The sequence below is a fragment of the Typha latifolia genome, chromosome 7 (assembly GCF_019914945.1).
Source record: "Typha latifolia isolate L0001 chromosome 7, TyphaL0001v2, whole genome shotgun sequence".
Lineage (NCBI taxonomy): Eukaryota > Viridiplantae > Streptophyta > Magnoliopsida > Poales > Typhaceae > Typha > Typha latifolia.
The window spans coordinates 4,756,141-4,773,448 of record NC_133092.1 but is presented as its reverse complement, the minus strand read 5'-3'; the positions used below and the strand labels follow the sequence as shown (position 1 = coordinate 4,773,448).

General features: G+C 36.6%; 3 protein-coding genes across 3 annotated transcripts; 2 read left to right on the top strand and 1 right to left on the bottom strand.

Moving 5' to 3' along the window:
* The first annotated feature begins 749 nt into the window (after positions 1-749).
* Positions 750-5,788, top strand: LOC140792358 (leucine--tRNA ligase, cytoplasmic). Its single transcript, XM_073143310.1, has 2 exons — positions 750-970; positions 2,206-5,788. The coding sequence occupies exon 2, from the start codon at positions 2,210-2,212 to the stop codon at positions 5,510-5,512; it is 3,303 nt and encodes a 1,100-aa protein (XP_072999411.1). The 5' UTR covers positions 750-970; positions 2,206-2,209; the 3' UTR covers positions 5,513-5,788.
* A 1,737-nt stretch (positions 5,789-7,525) lies between these two features.
* Positions 7,526-13,309, top strand: LOC140792762 (uncharacterized). Its single transcript, XM_073143948.1, has 3 exons — positions 7,526-7,967; positions 10,918-11,066; positions 12,387-13,309. The coding sequence occupies exons 1-3, from the start codon at positions 7,733-7,735 to the stop codon at positions 13,062-13,064; spliced, it is 1,062 nt and encodes a 353-aa protein (XP_073000049.1). The 5' UTR covers positions 7,526-7,732; the 3' UTR covers positions 13,065-13,309.
* A 1,438-nt stretch (positions 13,310-14,747) lies between these two features.
* LOC140792703 (ethylene-responsive transcription factor ERF020-like) lies at positions 14,748-15,473 on the bottom strand. The gene has a single exon (XM_073143861.1). The coding sequence runs from the start codon at positions 15,400-15,402 to the stop codon at positions 14,932-14,934; it is 471 nt and encodes a 156-aa protein (XP_072999962.1). The 5' UTR covers positions 15,403-15,473; the 3' UTR covers positions 14,748-14,931.
* Between the last annotated feature and the right edge of the window lie 1,835 nt (positions 15,474-17,308).

Below are 17,308 nucleotides of genomic sequence, written 5' to 3'. Positions count from 1 at the left end.
CGGATGGACTTGTATCCTTGCTTCAGCGAGGCTCTGACGGTCAACTCGGATCGTCGAATAGTCGACGAGGGTGGCTGCAAAGATAGGAAAATAAAGAGAAGAACGAGAAATAGAAGAAAAAGAAGAAGAAAATGGAGAAGAGAGGAAGGGTGCCATCGCGCTATTCCACCTCAGCTCGGTGAGGAAGACGAAGAAGGGGGTGTTGCGCACGTGTATGGCGCATGAAGACAATAGGAGAAATCCCATCTTAGGTTCCAATCCATCCAATGTTTTCAGACATCTCCACTATTGGCCCACTAAATTTCTTTTAACTAATCGTTTCGATTTTCGAAGATGCCTAAACTTTATATTATGTTACACCAATCCCATTAGAAAGACCAAATTTTAGAATGTAATCAAGAGCGAAAATTATATGTATTATTAGAAAATTCGTATATGTGCATATAAATTTTATATAAACTTTGAGCTGAGATTTAAATAAAGTCCACGTATTATTATTAATGATGAATCAATAGTAATTTATTTAAATTTTATAAAAAATATTAACAAAAATTAATTTTATAATGCTAAAATAATAATAAATAAAATATGAGTTTGGTACCGAATTAACTATTTGTACCAAATTTCACTTCATACCGGTTTAATCTAATTTGAATGGTTTGTTATCACGGGTCGGGTTGAGTGGATTCGAGTAAAACCGCTAACCCGCCTATATGGCCTATATTACTATACTATCCAACCCCCTAAACCTAAATCGTGCTCTTCTCCTCAAATCCTTGCCTGAAGCCCTTGCGCCGTCGTCTTCGCGTCGCTCTCTTCCTCGTGCAGCGGCGACGAGGGTCAACCTGCGACTGAGGGCAAGCTATTTTTTTGCAAATGATCTTTTTATAGAAGGAGAGAAACCCAAGTCGCTGGCTTTGATTCGAAGAGTCTCTTCTTACTTCGTGGGTGCTACGGAGCTGAGAATAAGGTAATCTCAAAGGCTCCTTTTCACACTCCCACTTACTATGATTTTGTCTTCTGGTCTCCATTTGCGGTCCTTAACGAAAATTTCTCAAATTTAACAACGAAACGCAAGAATACTCTTATTTCTGTCGAAATGATTTTTCAATTTAGTGGATAGTTTCTTAGCAATCCAGTTCTGGGCCGCAGTTTCTTGATTTGGGATGATTGTAGCAGGTCGATTGCCTAATTAATGTTTGCTTTCAGTTCTGTTTCTTTACTGTAGTAGGGCTGCTACTCGCTATTAGTCACAAATCTTGTATGGGTCTTTGAATATAACGGGTTCTGAAGTTTTCTGCTGCACAGTATATCTTTGTATCAATAATATGTAATTTTCTGGAAATTCTTCTCTTTTAGGAGCATTGTTTTAAAAAAGTAAAAAACTCTCACTTTTAAGTTTTAACGCCTAGGATCCCGTCTAAGATAGAAAATACCTAGCCTCTGCCTAGGCGATCGCATTAGCATCGAATCACATTTTAATATGTAGATTGATTCTGAAATTCAAAATTATTGTACATGTTGATGATTTAGTGGATTCTAATAGCTTATTATAGTTCTTAACTAACTTCTTCTCTAATTATTGTTATTTTTAATTTTTTAATTTTCTAACCATCATGAATTCTGGTTGCTCGTCTAGGCACCGCCTAGCGCCTAGGAACTACATAATCCCTTGTCCGCCATACCGCCTACAATCTTATAAAACCATGCTTTGGAGTGGATCTTGCTAGCTGATCTAGTGAATTTTCTTTTCTCCCAAAGTTTAATGTCTATATAATACTGATTAATATCGTATTTTGTTGCTCAATTTGGTAGTTAAGTTTGCATATAGGATTTCATCTTATTCGTGTTGTTTAGGCAGGTTAAATATATCTTATTGATTAATAATTGTGTCTTACTTTGAATTTATGTGCAGTTGGTTTATGTAGTAAATTTGATTCCGACATTGGATATTGTGGATCTGTTTGTTTGCTGAAATTTCCTACCTTATTGTTAGTAAAAATACAAGACTCTTGAGATGTGAGTTCCATAACATCACAAGAACCATTATTGCAAATTTGGGCTTCCAAGAGCTGAATTTAGTTATTTTATATTAGATTATGTCTTTGATTTTGCATAATTAGTACTTTCAGTGACTGAATATCTAATTTCATGTAATAGTGAATAAAGCTTCATTATGTTCTAATTTTTTATTGATTCTAATAGAGAAATGTCAACAAATGCTGAGGGGGGAAGGAGCTATGCTCGGAGAGACCTGCTTAATAAGATACAGTCAGAGGTCCAAAAATATTGGGAAGAGAACAAGGTTTTTGAGGCTGAACCTGGCAGCAAACCCCCTGAGCCAGGTGAGAAGTTTTTTGGTAACTTCCCTTACCCTTACATGAATGGCTTGCTACATTTGGGCCATGCCTTCACCCTCTCCAAGCTCGAGTTTGGTGCTGCCTATCACAGACTGCGTGGTTGTAATGTACTCTTGCCCTTTGCTTTCCATTGTACTGGAATGCCCATCAAGGCCTCTGCCGACAAACTTGCACGGGAGATAAAACAGTTTGGGAACCCCCCTGTGTTTCCTTCCATGGAGGAGGAACCAAGCAATGAGGTTGCTGATGACAGCAAAGCTGAACAGGAAAACATTGTTGCCCCTGATAAATTTAAGAGCAAGAGGTCCAAGGCTGCTGCCAAGTCCAGTGGAGATAAATATCAGTGGGAGATTATGACAAGCTTTGGTCTCTCAGATGATGAAATTGCTAAATTTCAAGATCCGTATCACTGGTTGTCTTACTTTCCCCCTTTGGCTAAAGAAGACCTTAAGGCTTTCGGACTGGGATGTGATTGGAGACGCTCATTTATAACAACTGATATGAATCCATTTTATGATTCATTTGTTAAATGGCAAATGAAGAAATTGAAGAACATGGGAAAGATTGTCAAGGATATGAGGTACACAATCTATTCTCCATTGGATGGCCAACCCTGTGCAGATCATGATAGGGCGACCGGTGAAGGTGTTCAGCCACAAGAATATGTCCTGATTAAGATGGAGGTCATCCCTCCTTTCCCCTCAAAGTTGAAGGCCCTGGAGGGTAAGAAAGTGTATTTGGCAGCTGCAACATTGAGGCCTGAGACAATGTATGGACAAACAAACTCTTGGGTGCTGCCTGATGGGAAATATGGGGCTTTTGAGATTAATGAGACTGATGTGTTCATTCTTACACAGAGGGCGGCATTAAACCTTGCTTATCAGAAACTATCCAGGGTCCCAGAGAAACCAACCTGCTTGCTTGAGTTGTCTGGATATGATCTGATTGGTTTGCCAATAAAATCTCCTCTTGCTTTTAATGAAATTATATACTCGCTCCCCATGCTCACCATATTAACAGATAAGGGTACAGGCATAGTGACGAGTGTTCCCAGTGACTCACCAGATGACTTCATGGCATTGCAAGATTTAATATCAAAGCCAGCTTTAAGGTCAAAATATGGAGTCAAAGATGACTGGGTTCTGCCTTTTGAGGTCATACCTATTATTAATATCCCTGAATTTGGGGACAAATCTGCAGAGAAGGTGTGCCTCGATCTTAAGATCAAGAGTCAGAATGACAAAGAGAAACTTGCAGAGGCTAAAAGATTGACATATTTGAAAGGTTTTACTGATGGTACAATGCTGGTTGGAGAGTTCAAAGGGAAAAAAGTTCAAGAAGTGAAGCCACTGATAAGGAGCAAACTTTTGGAGTCTGGCTTGGCAGTAATGTACAGTGAGCCTGAGAAGAAAGTCATGTCTAGATCCGGGGATGAGTGTGTTGTGGCTCTCACAGATCAGTGGTACATAACATATGGTGAGGAAGAATGGAAGGAAAAGGCAGTGGAGTGCTTAGAGAATATGAATACATTCTGTTCTGAAACACGAAATGGTTTTGAACATACACTGAGCTGGCTGAATCAATGGGCTTGTTCACGGTCTTTTGGACTAGGTACTCGTCTTCCATGGGATGAGCAGTTCCTTGTTGAATCACTTTCTGATTCAACCCTTTACATGGCGTATTATACAATTGCTCATCTGTTGCAAAATGGAGACATGTATGGATCAGATATATCTTCATTCAGGCCAGATCAAATGACAGATGAAGTATGGGAGTATGTCTTTTGTGGTGGTCCAGATCCAAAATCTGACATCCCTTCTACTGTACTAAACAAAATGAAGAAAGAATTTGAATACTGGTACCCCTTTGACATCCGAGTATCTGGGAAAGATCTTATCCAAAATCATCTTACATTTTGCATCTATAACCACTCAGCACTTCTTCCCAAGCATCAGTGGCCTCGTGGTTTTCGTTGCAATGGGCATCTTATGCTAAATTCAGAGAAAATGTCAAAATCAACTGGGAATTTCAGGACCCTTCGCCAGGCTATAGAGGAGTTCTCCTCTGATGCCACTAGATTTTCTCTTGCAGATGCTGGTGATGGTATGGATGATGCAAACTTTGTCTTTGAAACTGCAAATGCTGCAATACTGAGGCTTACTAAAGAAATTGCTTGGATGGAAGAAGTATTGGCTGCCGAGTCATCTTTGAGAGCAGGCCCTCTGTCTACTTATGCTGACCGAGTATTTGCCAACGAAATAAATTTCGCAGTTGTAGAAACCGAAAAGAGCTACAACGGCTTCATGTTCAGAGAAGCTCTCAAGACTGGGTTTTATGACCTTCAGGCTGCTAGAGATGAGTATAGGTTTTCATGTGGAGCAGGAGGTATGAACCGCGAGTTGTTGTGGCGATTTATGGATGTTCAGACAAGGCTTATCACTCCTATCTGTCCACACTATGCGGAGCATGTGTGGAAAAACATCTTAAAGAAGAATGGTTTTGCAGTAACTGCAGGTTGGCCAAAGGCAGATACCCCAGACAACACTTTAAGAATTGCTAACAAATATCTGCAGGACTCTATAGTATTGATGAGAAAGCTGCTCCAGAAGCAAGAATTGGGTCCCAAAAAGGCTAAAAAAGGTGCTCCGGCTCCTCCAATACAAGAAAACAAGCTGTCAGTAGGTCTGATATATGTCAATGAGCAATATGATGGTTGGAAGGAAGAATGCTTGAAGATACTCCAAACTAAATATGACAGAGAAAGTGCTTCCTTTGCTCCTGACAAAGATATTCTTGAAGCATTAAAGTTAAGTTCTATTGGACAGGATGCTAACTTTAAGCAGATCCAGAAGCTTTGCATGCCTTTCATCAAGTTTAAGAAGGATGAAACGAAAGGTGTTGGTCCCCAGGCTCTGGATTTGAAGCTGCCCTTTGGTGAACTTGAAGTTCTCCAGGAGAACTCTGATTTAATAAAGAGGCAGCTGGGTCTTGAACATGTGGAGATTTTGTCTTCATCTGATGACTCTGCTCGTCATAAATCTGGCTCATACATATCCTTGCTAACTCAGAATCCTCCATCTCCCGGAAGTCCTGTTGCAATCTTCCTTGGCAAATCAGAATTCTCTACTATTGGAGCTCAACATGGATCTTAAGCATCATGTATAGTGCAAACGGTCCGTTATAAGGAGGATAACGAGGTGATGTGCCTCATATTTTTGGACTAATAGGAGTTTCTAGCATTGTTTTGCTTTACCACAGAAACAAATTTTCTGCGTTGTTATTTATGGATTTGATCTGTTGTCTTGTGTGAACATTGCAACTCAAATGTTATTGAATGTTTTTGTACGGTAGTTATGCTCAGTTGTTATTTTTCTCCTGTAATGTAATCGTTTTAATATAATAAAGCTCTTATAAGAAGGTTACTATAATATGATCAGCTGCCTAGCGTAATCTGGGGACCTGAGTTTGGCCAATATTTTACATCTTTTTGAAATGATTCTTGTCCAGTTCCAAGAGCAATCTACATGCTCTTTATATGATTGTATTGGTGGCATTTAATTTGCAGTTTAATATGGTATACAAGTGATAAAAGTTATAGTATGCTTTCAAATTTGTTATTCTTCTTTTTAGTTTATTTAAAATAATACTAATTAAATTTTAGATACACCGTGAAACTAAATAGAATCCTAAAACAATCTTATTCGAGACACACACACGACCCACAGCAAGAAAATTTACACAAGCGACAATCATCTGAGTAGAGAAAGGAGGAGATGACTTTCAAACAGAACATTGAAGCCATATCATCGAATCTCACCCCAAGAGAAGAAGTAATAAATGTACGATAGATATATTAAATATATGAGTATTTTTGTCATAGAAAATTTAATATTATTTTAGATGTATTAAAAAATCTATCTAATTATTTATAATTTTGTCTCTGTCGAGGACTTTTAAATTTAAGTATGTGTTTTATCAAATATAAGGAAGAAAATAACAGTTGCAATACTTAAGTTGAAAGTATACAGATATTTAATAGAGTTGAGTTAAACTATTCGAGGGTAAAATATAATTAACCCAAAATATTAAAAGTTATCATCACTAAATTTGTAGTCTAATCCTACAAATACGAATTAGGGAAATAGATTAAGTATTTTATTTGTTTTAAATATTATTTACATCTACCGTAAATTTATTATTTCTTTAAATACATTCTAGTTAATGTTTATATCGACAACAGAAAATATTCTATTGATTGTGAAGATAAGAAAAAAATAAAAACCCTCAACTTTAAAATATAGTGCACCATTTAATTTTATCTTAATTAAAAAAGACTTATTCAATGGTATTACAATTATTTTTCACCTATAAACTATCTGAACTTATCTATAGAATAACTGACATATAATAAAATTAATGACAGGGTATTGTTGAAAAATTAAAAAAAAAAAATATAGCGGGTCAAATGATAATATATATATATATATATATAGGGTGTAAATAATAATTAAAGTTCTGAGAAATTTAAAACAAAATGTAGAGCTCGAATGATAATATCTATATAGTAGGGTGTAAACAATAATAAAAGCAAAATATAAAATATTTTTATTAGATTTCCCTAGGAATTATGTCCCATTTATTTGGGAATAAATAACACACTTATTTATGGGGGTTATTTTCTCTCTCAACTCTTTTTTTAATCTCGTGCGTAACACGTGCAGCATGATTCGGGAACAAGTGGATCGGTGGTGGGCCCGATGTGTGTCTGGCTGGCCGAGTCAGCCACCGAGTGAACCCGAGTTGGAGTTTAACTCAACTCGGATCTCTCTCAGAATCATTCCTTTGGTGAGTAATTGATGTTGGGTTTTTCTTTTTTAATAAATCTTTTTTGGTTGATGTTTGGTTTGACTGCATACGAACGAATTTTATGTTATCTAGAAATGCTAACTCTTATTTAATAAATATAATCTTTTGAAAATTTTTAGATTTAATTAAAGTTCATATATTCGAGTACTAATATCTAGTACAATTGGATAAGTAAAGTAATATCACAGTACAACATCTGGATCAGATATATACAACAAGACTAATAGAGATAATTAAGCGCTAATTAATTTGTGGTGAGATAATTAAGTTATAATTTAGAAGAAGAAGAAGAAGAAGAAGAAGAAAACGACGACTTTAAGTGTCTGGGGATGCGAACCACAAGCTTATCTCTACCTGCGGTGACCGCACCTACTACTACTCTTTCCTCCATTCTCCGGTCTCTCTCCTCGATCCTCTCATCGTTTCCAACGACCCCCCCTCCCTCCTCCCTTCTCTAAAGATCCGAAAACAAAGGGAGAATCTCGAGTTCTTCGGAGGAGTAAAGGATGGACGTGTGGGCTCTCAATCTCAAGAGCGGCGGATTCGTTCTCGGATCCCCTAGGAAGTACGATATATCTCTGCCGGCGGCGAGAACGACCTCCTGGTGGAGTGTCGCCGGCGGGGTTAGGGTTCCGATGGTGGGAAGGAGGAGGATGAGGGGGACGGGGAGGGAGAGGTCGTTGGTTGTGGTGGTGAGTGCGACGGGGAAGAAGAAGAACCATGACAACCCTTCTTCTTCGGGTAACGTTTTCTCTTCTCTTTTTGCATGATTTGGCATTTGGGTGTCGCCTTTTGCAGTAATTAAATCCCCAAATATGGGTCTTTTACGTGGATTTTGGTGAGGAAGATTGGAACTCTTTGATTATGACGTGGCTGGAAGAAAAGAAAGAAGTTTTTGTTTTTCTTTCATTCTCTTTTTGGATGTCCTAATGGTTAATTTGAGTTAGTTGTTTGTTAGATTGAAAAATAGGCATAATTTTCTTTTTCAAATTGGTTTGGAATTCTAGCTCGTACAATCTGCTCTGTTGAAACTTCTTCCTGGTTTCATAAAATTTGATAGATGAGCGGATGAACTTCGCTTCTTGTATAAGCTTCTGCAATGTGAGAAGTCTTAAAGCACCTCCTTTTCTGATTAGGACTATGTGAAAGGTTTCCAAAGCATTTGTTGGCTACTTGATGACTTTTATGTCACACTCTTGCATGTGGTTATGTTATGCATGCGAGTTATATCATAGGGGAATTCTTTAGGTGATCTTTTCTTTCATCTGCGTGTGAAGTCCAAAATATCATAATGATCAAAGAGTAAAACTTAATAACCACTTTTGATATAATTTGCTGATTTCATAGCTAGTGTGAAAGCCCCGGTTATGTTCCTGCTTTCTTGACTTCCAATTTCTTAAATTCCACTTTTAATTTTTTTTTGTTCTATAAATGCAATTTCTTACTTAATACTAGTAAAGTGATCAATTTTGTAGGAGCAAGCATTCAGCAAAAATGTCAACCCTTTTTTATCTTTATACTTTCATTCCTATAGTGAAGAATAAGATGATGTTCATCAAAGAAATCTGTTAGGTCTGCAAATAAATAAGCCATGTTTCTGACGTTTTGAAGTTATAGAGTACACATTTGTTAGTTTCCTCTATTCCTTTTATCCTCAGAGGCATTATTTAATTTCTAACTGAACATTTCAGAATATTTTGATATGGCATGCATAAGTTTGGTTCCTGTATGTTGTTTCGGATCTTGGTTTTGCATTATAGATAGTTAGTTCTTATTTTCCTTCTAATTTGAAATTTGATTTGAATACTGCAATCATCACTGACAGATGCATTGATCCGAAGCAACCTTCATGTGTTCTCCAGTTTCATTCTTCTTATGTCTTTCTGAGTTTTGATCTTTTTCTTTATCTGGCAGCCTTTTTTCTTGGCAGCTTCTTCAGTTCCTGAGGTTGCAAGTGTATTATCTGGTGTTCTGGAATGAGTTCACCCTTTGCTTTGTGGCTTTGCACAATTCTTATGCATATGAATTGTGCCATAACTTCTAACTTAATATCCTTAATACAGTTAAATGGTAGATTGTAATTCCTTTTAATTATTGGTCGGTGAAGTTTCTATGCGAGAGCTTGTTTGCAGGTATAGTACAAACATGTGGGATGAGATCCACCCTTACATTCTTATACTTTGCAAACTTGTTTTTGAACCTACATCCCAGTACTACATTGACATGTTGAATAGTGTAAGCACCTCTATATGCTAAAGACAAGCATTAGCTCTTGTTCTTCCTTAGATTCTTCTGTAGGTTTGACCAGTGATGTCTATAAATGTGATACTACTTAGTACGCTCCAATAAATGGTTCAAACCCTGTTGGAAAACAGGCAGTATCTCTAACCTATTTAAAGAAAATCATCCAAAATGAAAGGACCATAAACAACCCTTTAAAAGAAGAAGATTGATCTCTCACTGGAAAAGATAAGATAAATATTAAAAGAAAGCCAGACTATTATTTTAGCTTATGTTTCACCATTTTTTTTTTCTTTTTTGGTCTTCCTGATACTGTTTCATTTGTGTTGCAGTTTAAGCTATACTTTTATTTTAAAAAAAATCTTTTTCTTCAGGTTGTATTAAATAAATGATTTTAATTCCTCACAAGAGTCTGAAAAGGAACAATTTTAGGATCATTAAAGTAGGCTCTGGAAGCTTTTGACTAGAGTGTCAAACCTGCTTTAAAGTACTTATTTTCTTAGCTCAAAAGCCCAAACTCACTTTATAGGTACTTTTCCTTTCTTTGTGTAAGTAACTTCAGATACCCTGATTCATTAAAATATGTAACCTCATGTTTTCTTGTAACAATAGGTAAATGATGATCATTACTGGGATTTAGGCAGCGTACTAAGGTCTAGCACTTTCCTTATTCAAGATTCCTGAGTAACCAAGCAAATCTAATAAAGGCAGACAAGGAGGATTTCATCAGTGCTTGTGGGTGTGCTTTTCAGTCAGAATTATTATTAAAGAGAAGTATGGAAAAGCCATGCTGGATATCTTCCTTCTTCCTTTTCTTCTCATGATGTTGCTCTCCTTGAGAACCCTCTTTTGCTCCCTCTCCTTTGTATTGCAGCTGTTCTATGCTGTTTATTTGAGAATATCCTGTATCATGTACATTGAAGTTGTTTGGCTATAGGCACTCATGTGAGTTTTGGATGAGCCATTCAAGTTGCTGGTTATAGGTGCCCATATCATTTACCTTTGAAAATTTCATATTATATTAAGAAGGATCAGAATCAGAAGATGGTTGAAATGCATGTATATAATGGAATCATGAATGTGACAAATTTGAGGAAATTAAAATTGAACTTCTTTAGGGCTGGAGGCCACATTGCCTTCACTAATGTTTATGAGGAAAAAGACTACTTCATTAGTTCATTTTTTGTCAGTGTGTTGGCGCTGCAAATCTATTATCTTTTTGAATTTTTATGTCCATCCAATCTGCAATTTGATTTCCACACTTTTGAATTGCATGTTTATTCAGAAGATTTGAACTGAGTCAATGAGAAATATCTCAAAGATGGAAATTGCTGCTGACTTTTTCCTGTTAATCTATTTTCTGAAATCGAATCTTTTTGTTGAGTGACTTGCATACTTTATGATTCGGATGTTGGAGGCAGTGCCAAACACAAGTTATTTACTTCTGCAGGAAACGGTGATTCATCTATTCCTCAGGAAGATTCTCCAGAGGGAAGAAATCCAGGGAATGACAAATCAAAATCTGACTCCAAACACAAGTCAAACCACACCTTGTCTGACTGGAGAGATTTTAGAGCAAATCTTGTGGCTTGGGAGCAGGTTAGTTCAGATTGAATGATCTCTACGATGCCTTGCTAGATGTCTTCCTCTATTGCAACTGGTGTTACATTTGATCTCATGCTATGTTTATAGGATTTTGTGATGCATGTTATTGACTTATCAATAACCAAGCCAGCTTTGGGATTGCCTAATTGACCCCTGCACAACATATAATTTAACGGAAGAATGATATTTTTATTTTCCCTGGATCTACCCTCTTTGACTAACTTTAAAATGGAAGGGGAAATGACCAAACATGTCTGCTACCAAATACAAATCAATTTATGTTGAAATCTTCAAGCTGATTTGCTTCTTCTCATTGAAGATCTTCAATATTTTGGTCCTCTCATTCAGAAAGAGGATGAACTTTTTTTGTTGAAGTATCAGAAAAAAGAAATTGTCTAGACCCATATTAGGAATGGTTTACCCTCCCTTCTTCCACTCTGCCCTGAAGACCGTTCAGTTGGAGCCAACAGAAATCCTATCCCAATACTAAAACTGACAGGCAATTTCCAGTACCCACCCACCTGCATTACAAGATCTGAGGTCAAAGAGGGGGCAGTTTAATATCTAAACAACCAATGATCCACCCTTAGGATGATTGATCATTGCAATTTTTCTTCATTTTAAATAATTTGATTATTTAATCCATAAATTAGTAACAATAGTATTATACATAAGCATATTTTGAGTTGCTCATACTTTTGGTTTGCAGTGTCTATGCAAAACTATTTAAACAAGAATTTATTGTGTTCCGTACTTCCATTTCAAGTAGGTAACGGGGTAGAGTTCTTATATTATTAACTAATTGGAACTAACAAGAGTGTATGGTGCACAATTTATGACATGGTATCCAAAACTTAAGCATCTACAAGCTGGAAATGACATAGTTGATATCTGATTTCTTACCTGATATTTAATTTTCTATTTGACGTTTAATGATGCACCCTCAACTTAGTTCTTTTCTTTTTAAAATTGTTATTACTCTTGGTTTATAATTACCTTACACAATGAATAAATTTTCGATAGAACAACTATATGAGAACTGTTATTTTACAGAGTTATTTGCTGTCTCCTCTTTAACATTTAGCATGTGTCATGCAAGTGAATTATTTGATAGGACTTTTTAAAGCTGTTGCTATAGGTCACCCATTATTTTCCTTGGAAGGCCACTGAGAGTGGAAGACAAATAGTCGTCTAGTTCACTGTATTTCATTATTGTTTCAAATAATACAGTGGTTACAGCTATATCTGTGTACTGGGTTTTTTCTTTTTTTTTGTAATCAATTTATTGTAATTTTGAGAAAACTTCTCACTCAGGAGCAATCACTGGATTCTGATGCTCTTATCAAGGGAACAGCCTCTAGTGAGCAACTGCAACGCCTTAGTACAAAGTGGGCCCATCCCATTCCAATGCCAGAAACTGGATGTGTGCTAGTTGCGACTGAAAAGCTTGACGGAGTCAGCAGTTTCGAAAGAACAGTCGTCCTCCTCCTGAGACTGGGATCCAGAGACCCCAGAGAGGGCCCATTTGGTGTCATCCTTAACCGCCCACTGAACAAGAAGATCAAGCACATGAAGCCATCAAACTCCGACTTAGCAACAACTTTTGCAGACTGTTCTCTCTACTTTGGAGGTCCCCTTGATGCCAGCATGTTCTTACTGAAGACAGGTGAAAGTTCACCAATCCCAGGCTTTGAGGAAGTTGTCTCTGGTGTATGCTTCGGTGCCAGGAACAGCTTAGAAGAAGCTGCTGCCTTGGTCAAGAAAGGCATTCTTAGGCCTCAGGACTTCAGATTCTTTGTAGGATACGCAGGATGGCAGTATGATCAGTTGCTAGGGGAGATTGAGTCAGATTATTGGGTTGTTGCTGCATGCAGCTCACAATTGATAACCGGGGCAGCGGCTGATTCTTCGAGCTTGTGGCAGGAGATTCTGCAGTTGATGGGCGGACAATATTCAGAATTGAGCAGGAAGCCGAAGCAAGATAGCTCTTGAAAGTTTCTTGTAGTATCATGCAAGGAGATTACATCTATCATTTGTACAGAAGTGATTAAAACTGAACAAACAGTAGTATTTTTTTTAAAAAAAAACTCTCTCCTTTCCTATTTCTGTTAGAGTTCAACTTGTTTGATGTATCTATATCTAATGCCCTATTTGTCAAAATAACGGTGCTTTTCCTAGTGAATGATGTAGAGTTCTCTTTACTATGAGGTTATGACAGACATATTGCGGTTGACTCATTTTTATGTGTTGAAAGAGAATTATCTCGAATTCAGCTAGGTATGTAATGATCAGAACTCTTTATTCACTCAAAAAGTGGAAAAAGAGTTGGCTCTTAAAAGATTGCAGTTTTGAATATTATTTGTTGTTTGATTTAGAAGTTTGTTCGACTTCATGGGTTCATTGAGTTAAGAGTAATTTAAGGCGCTCTTGATTCATTTTATGAGTTATGCAATAGTGATTCATGCAATACAAGTTAAGAGTAATCCAAGGTGCGAAGGTCTCAAATACATTTTTGGTGATTAAGATTTTAGTTAAGACTTTTTTTCGCAGCACAATAATTCGACACAAACTTGATGAGTCGTATTTAATATCTCAATCATCTAAAAATATATAACTCATTTATAATACGAATAAACACGTTTATAACTCATATAAATCTGTGAATAGATACATATGTTCTGGAAAGATGATTTAAGATGTAGATGTAGACATATTACGCTAGTAGTTATTGTCAAAATGGCATTAATACTGTGATAGAAGTCGGAATTGGCAGTGGGGAAGGGATAAACTATTGCTTATGTGTTCACATTAGTATAGCAATGCTAATATCAATATCATGAGGATGATTCCATGTTGCCATCTTGACCGACCGAAATGACAAGGATTAGCGAGTGCATTGCCGGCCCACTATATGATCAGTTGACCACTCCACAAAATTTCTAATGTTTACTTCCCTAGGTAGCACCTACAGGGCTCCTAGTTATATATATGTTTATAATTTATATATATATATATATATATATATATATATATATATATATATATATCACCCAAGCTTGTGAGATAGTGATATGGCATCAATTTAATTGAAACACTATTAAAATTTTACTTCTCTAATGAAAAAAACGGTGAATTATATTATGATAATCTCAATTTTCACCCCCTTAAAAAAATAGTGGATATATACATCCTCTGAATTATCTAATTGTATTACAAAATCCTTTCATTAGAATTCTGTTAGATAAATATTAGGAAAAATTAGCTAACTATAGATGGATAGAAATACCACTCCAATTTTATTTTCTCTTATTATAAGTAGATTTTGAAGTAATTAAAGAAGATTAGTTTATAGTTTAATATTTGGAGAAGTTGTCACAGAGACCAATAAAGAGTTAGTAATATGTTCACTTTATTTTTCTTAAGTGATAGCTGAGGTAGTGAAAATATAATTAACCAAATTTAAAATAAATAAAAAGATATGAATCACTGATGGGCCCATATATGCAATAAGTGAACAAGTGAACCTCCCATAATTCAACAATGGAATGATCATATTCCATCTTCTCTTTCCTTTCTATAAGACCAAACAGTAGAACATGCAACAGTATATATCCAGTCTCTACAACAGTTCCTCTTAATTCTCTTTGTCATGGAAATTGGAAAGAGAGAGAGCCCTTCTCAAATTAGTCTTCTAAAGAATTCCTCTTAATTAAACATCCTTCTACTGCATCATGCATGCATGCATGGCGTATTGGCATGGGGAGGACATCTCTTTGCCTTAAAAAAAGCAAGCTTTCTGAAGTCTCTCACCCCTTAACTCGAATTATTTCTTCAAAATAAAAAAGTAATAACAAAAAGATTAGATATAAATCTCCATATCATCCACACTTATATCGTCCCCATGCAACCCAAACTGATCACCTCCTCTCTCTCCCCAGCTCACAATCTCCGATCCACCACCCACCCCTCGGCCAACCTCCGGCAGGCTCCCGCGCAGCTCTCCGGCGGTGGCGTTGACCGCCAGTTGCGCGTCGACCGCCATCCCGGAGTCGGAGGCGACAGTTTGTATCGACCGCGGGGATAGCTCGGTCCACGAGTACGCCGCCGCCCGCTCGGGGAAGTTGAGGCTGCTCGACGCGCTGGGGCCCTTGAGGAAGAACACGGCGGTGTCGTGGGCCACCGCGGCCGCCTCCGGCGTCGAGTAGGAGCCGAGCCAAAGCCGCTCGCGAGTCCCGGGGACGCGGATCTCCGACACCCACTTGCCCCATCGCCGGCGGCGGACGCCCTTGTACTTGGTCTCCTCGTTGACTACCTCGGCGGTTCGCCTCATGTCGGACTGCGGCGTGGTTGGAGGCGGTTAAATGGTTTGGTTTCTTTTAGGCGTGGACTTATTTTTGGAGTGGCGGGGATTCTATTTGGGAGGGGTTTGAATTGTTTCATGTGGGTATATATAAGTATAAAGAGAGAGAGAGGTGGGGTGGGAGTTTAACCATGGGAGGGGGTTTGACTTCTTTTTTTCAGAAAAAGAGGTGCCACTTTGTGGTGTTTGAACGAAGGGGTTGACCTCAATAGGGTGAGAAAACCTGACGCGGAGTCAACCCTTTCAAAGGTCAATAGGGTGGCATTCATGGTGGAGGAATAACCACTTTAACCTGGTCTAAGGGGAAAGCCTACTTGATTGTTAGAATGACGAAAGGTTAAAACAAAGAGCAATTAAATCTGTTAATAAATTAAGGGATATATAAAATGTGACGATTTATCAATAAATAAACTAGAATTTAAGTATTTTTTTATTGCTTATCTTTATAATTGTTTCCTTAATAATCTAAGCGTCGACTCCCAAATTATTATTATTTCTCTCTTTTATAAACAAATGAATAATTAAGAGAGAGAAATAAAATAAGACTAATTTATTCTTATAATTTAAAAGAGTGACGAGTACATATGACCGATATTTCTTGTTAATTTTATTTAGTAGTATTTAATTTTAACAGTTGGATTAAGAGAGATAAATTAATAGTTCTAATTGAATCATTTGTTTTAAAAAATAATTATTCTAGATTTACCGAACAAATAGAAGAACTATTGTTAGCATATCAATTGCATTTTTTTTTTCTAATAATTATAATTTCATATGGGTTCTTTGTATTTAATTTTGAATATGACCATGATAGTTGGATGTAGACGATTGATGCGATGACTATCCTGACAAATTGGCTAGTACTTAATCCCTAGTCCTACGATAGGTTATTCATGAATTAACATATTTATTACCAACCATCGGTGGCACATATAAATGGTTGATACCACCTCACGGTAGAAGGTCATGGCGCCAAACCCTAGCAGGGGCAATTAGAAATTGTTATTTATTTTTAGGTAGATTTAATAGATTAGCTTAGCTAAATAGTTTGGCTCAGACTTAGTGATGCAAAAGATCCATCCGGCAGCGTAGTAGTTTGAAGCATTAGCTTAGCAATATTTAGCTTAAAAGTATGATTTAACAATATAGCACAACTTAGTGAACTACGTTTATGTTCAGAGAGGGCTGGTCTTTGTCCAACCCATAACTAGCTTTCATGCTTTTAAATTATATATATTTATAAATTAGTCTCTTTTTTATGGATAGTAACAGAAACAATTCTTCAAATTATTTAGGGGAATAGTATTTACATAGCATAGTTTTTCTTTTGTGTTGAACAGTCTATTCCAAATGACAAAAATATCCTTGTATGATTCTTTTGGGAGTCTAAAGTAATATAACATAAATATGATAGTTATTTTAGTTATGATTGCTTCTGTTGATAATAATTTATCTACTATCCATAAATAAGATGAGAAAACATTTAAGAACAACCTTTTCTCATAATTTCTTTTGTTAATTTATCATTACTTTTGTCATCCATAAGTCATCACATGATTCATATTTGACTAGATTTACGACTTTTATACTCATATATGATTAAATATTAATATATTAAAATATTATTATAAGTAGAGGGGTGTTTCTAATGGTTTAAGAGGTTCAAAATGGACTTATTCATCTTATTTTAATACATCTACCCCTCAATATAATCGTTTAAAGAATAAGATGAATATTCCATTCAGATTTCTCTCAACCAGTCCAACCAAGTATACGTATACGTTTGGTTGCGTCACTTATTCAAAACTGAGACCCTTTTTTTGTTTTTTTATTCTCGAATTCGGATAATTATCGATCACATGTTGCTTTGACCACC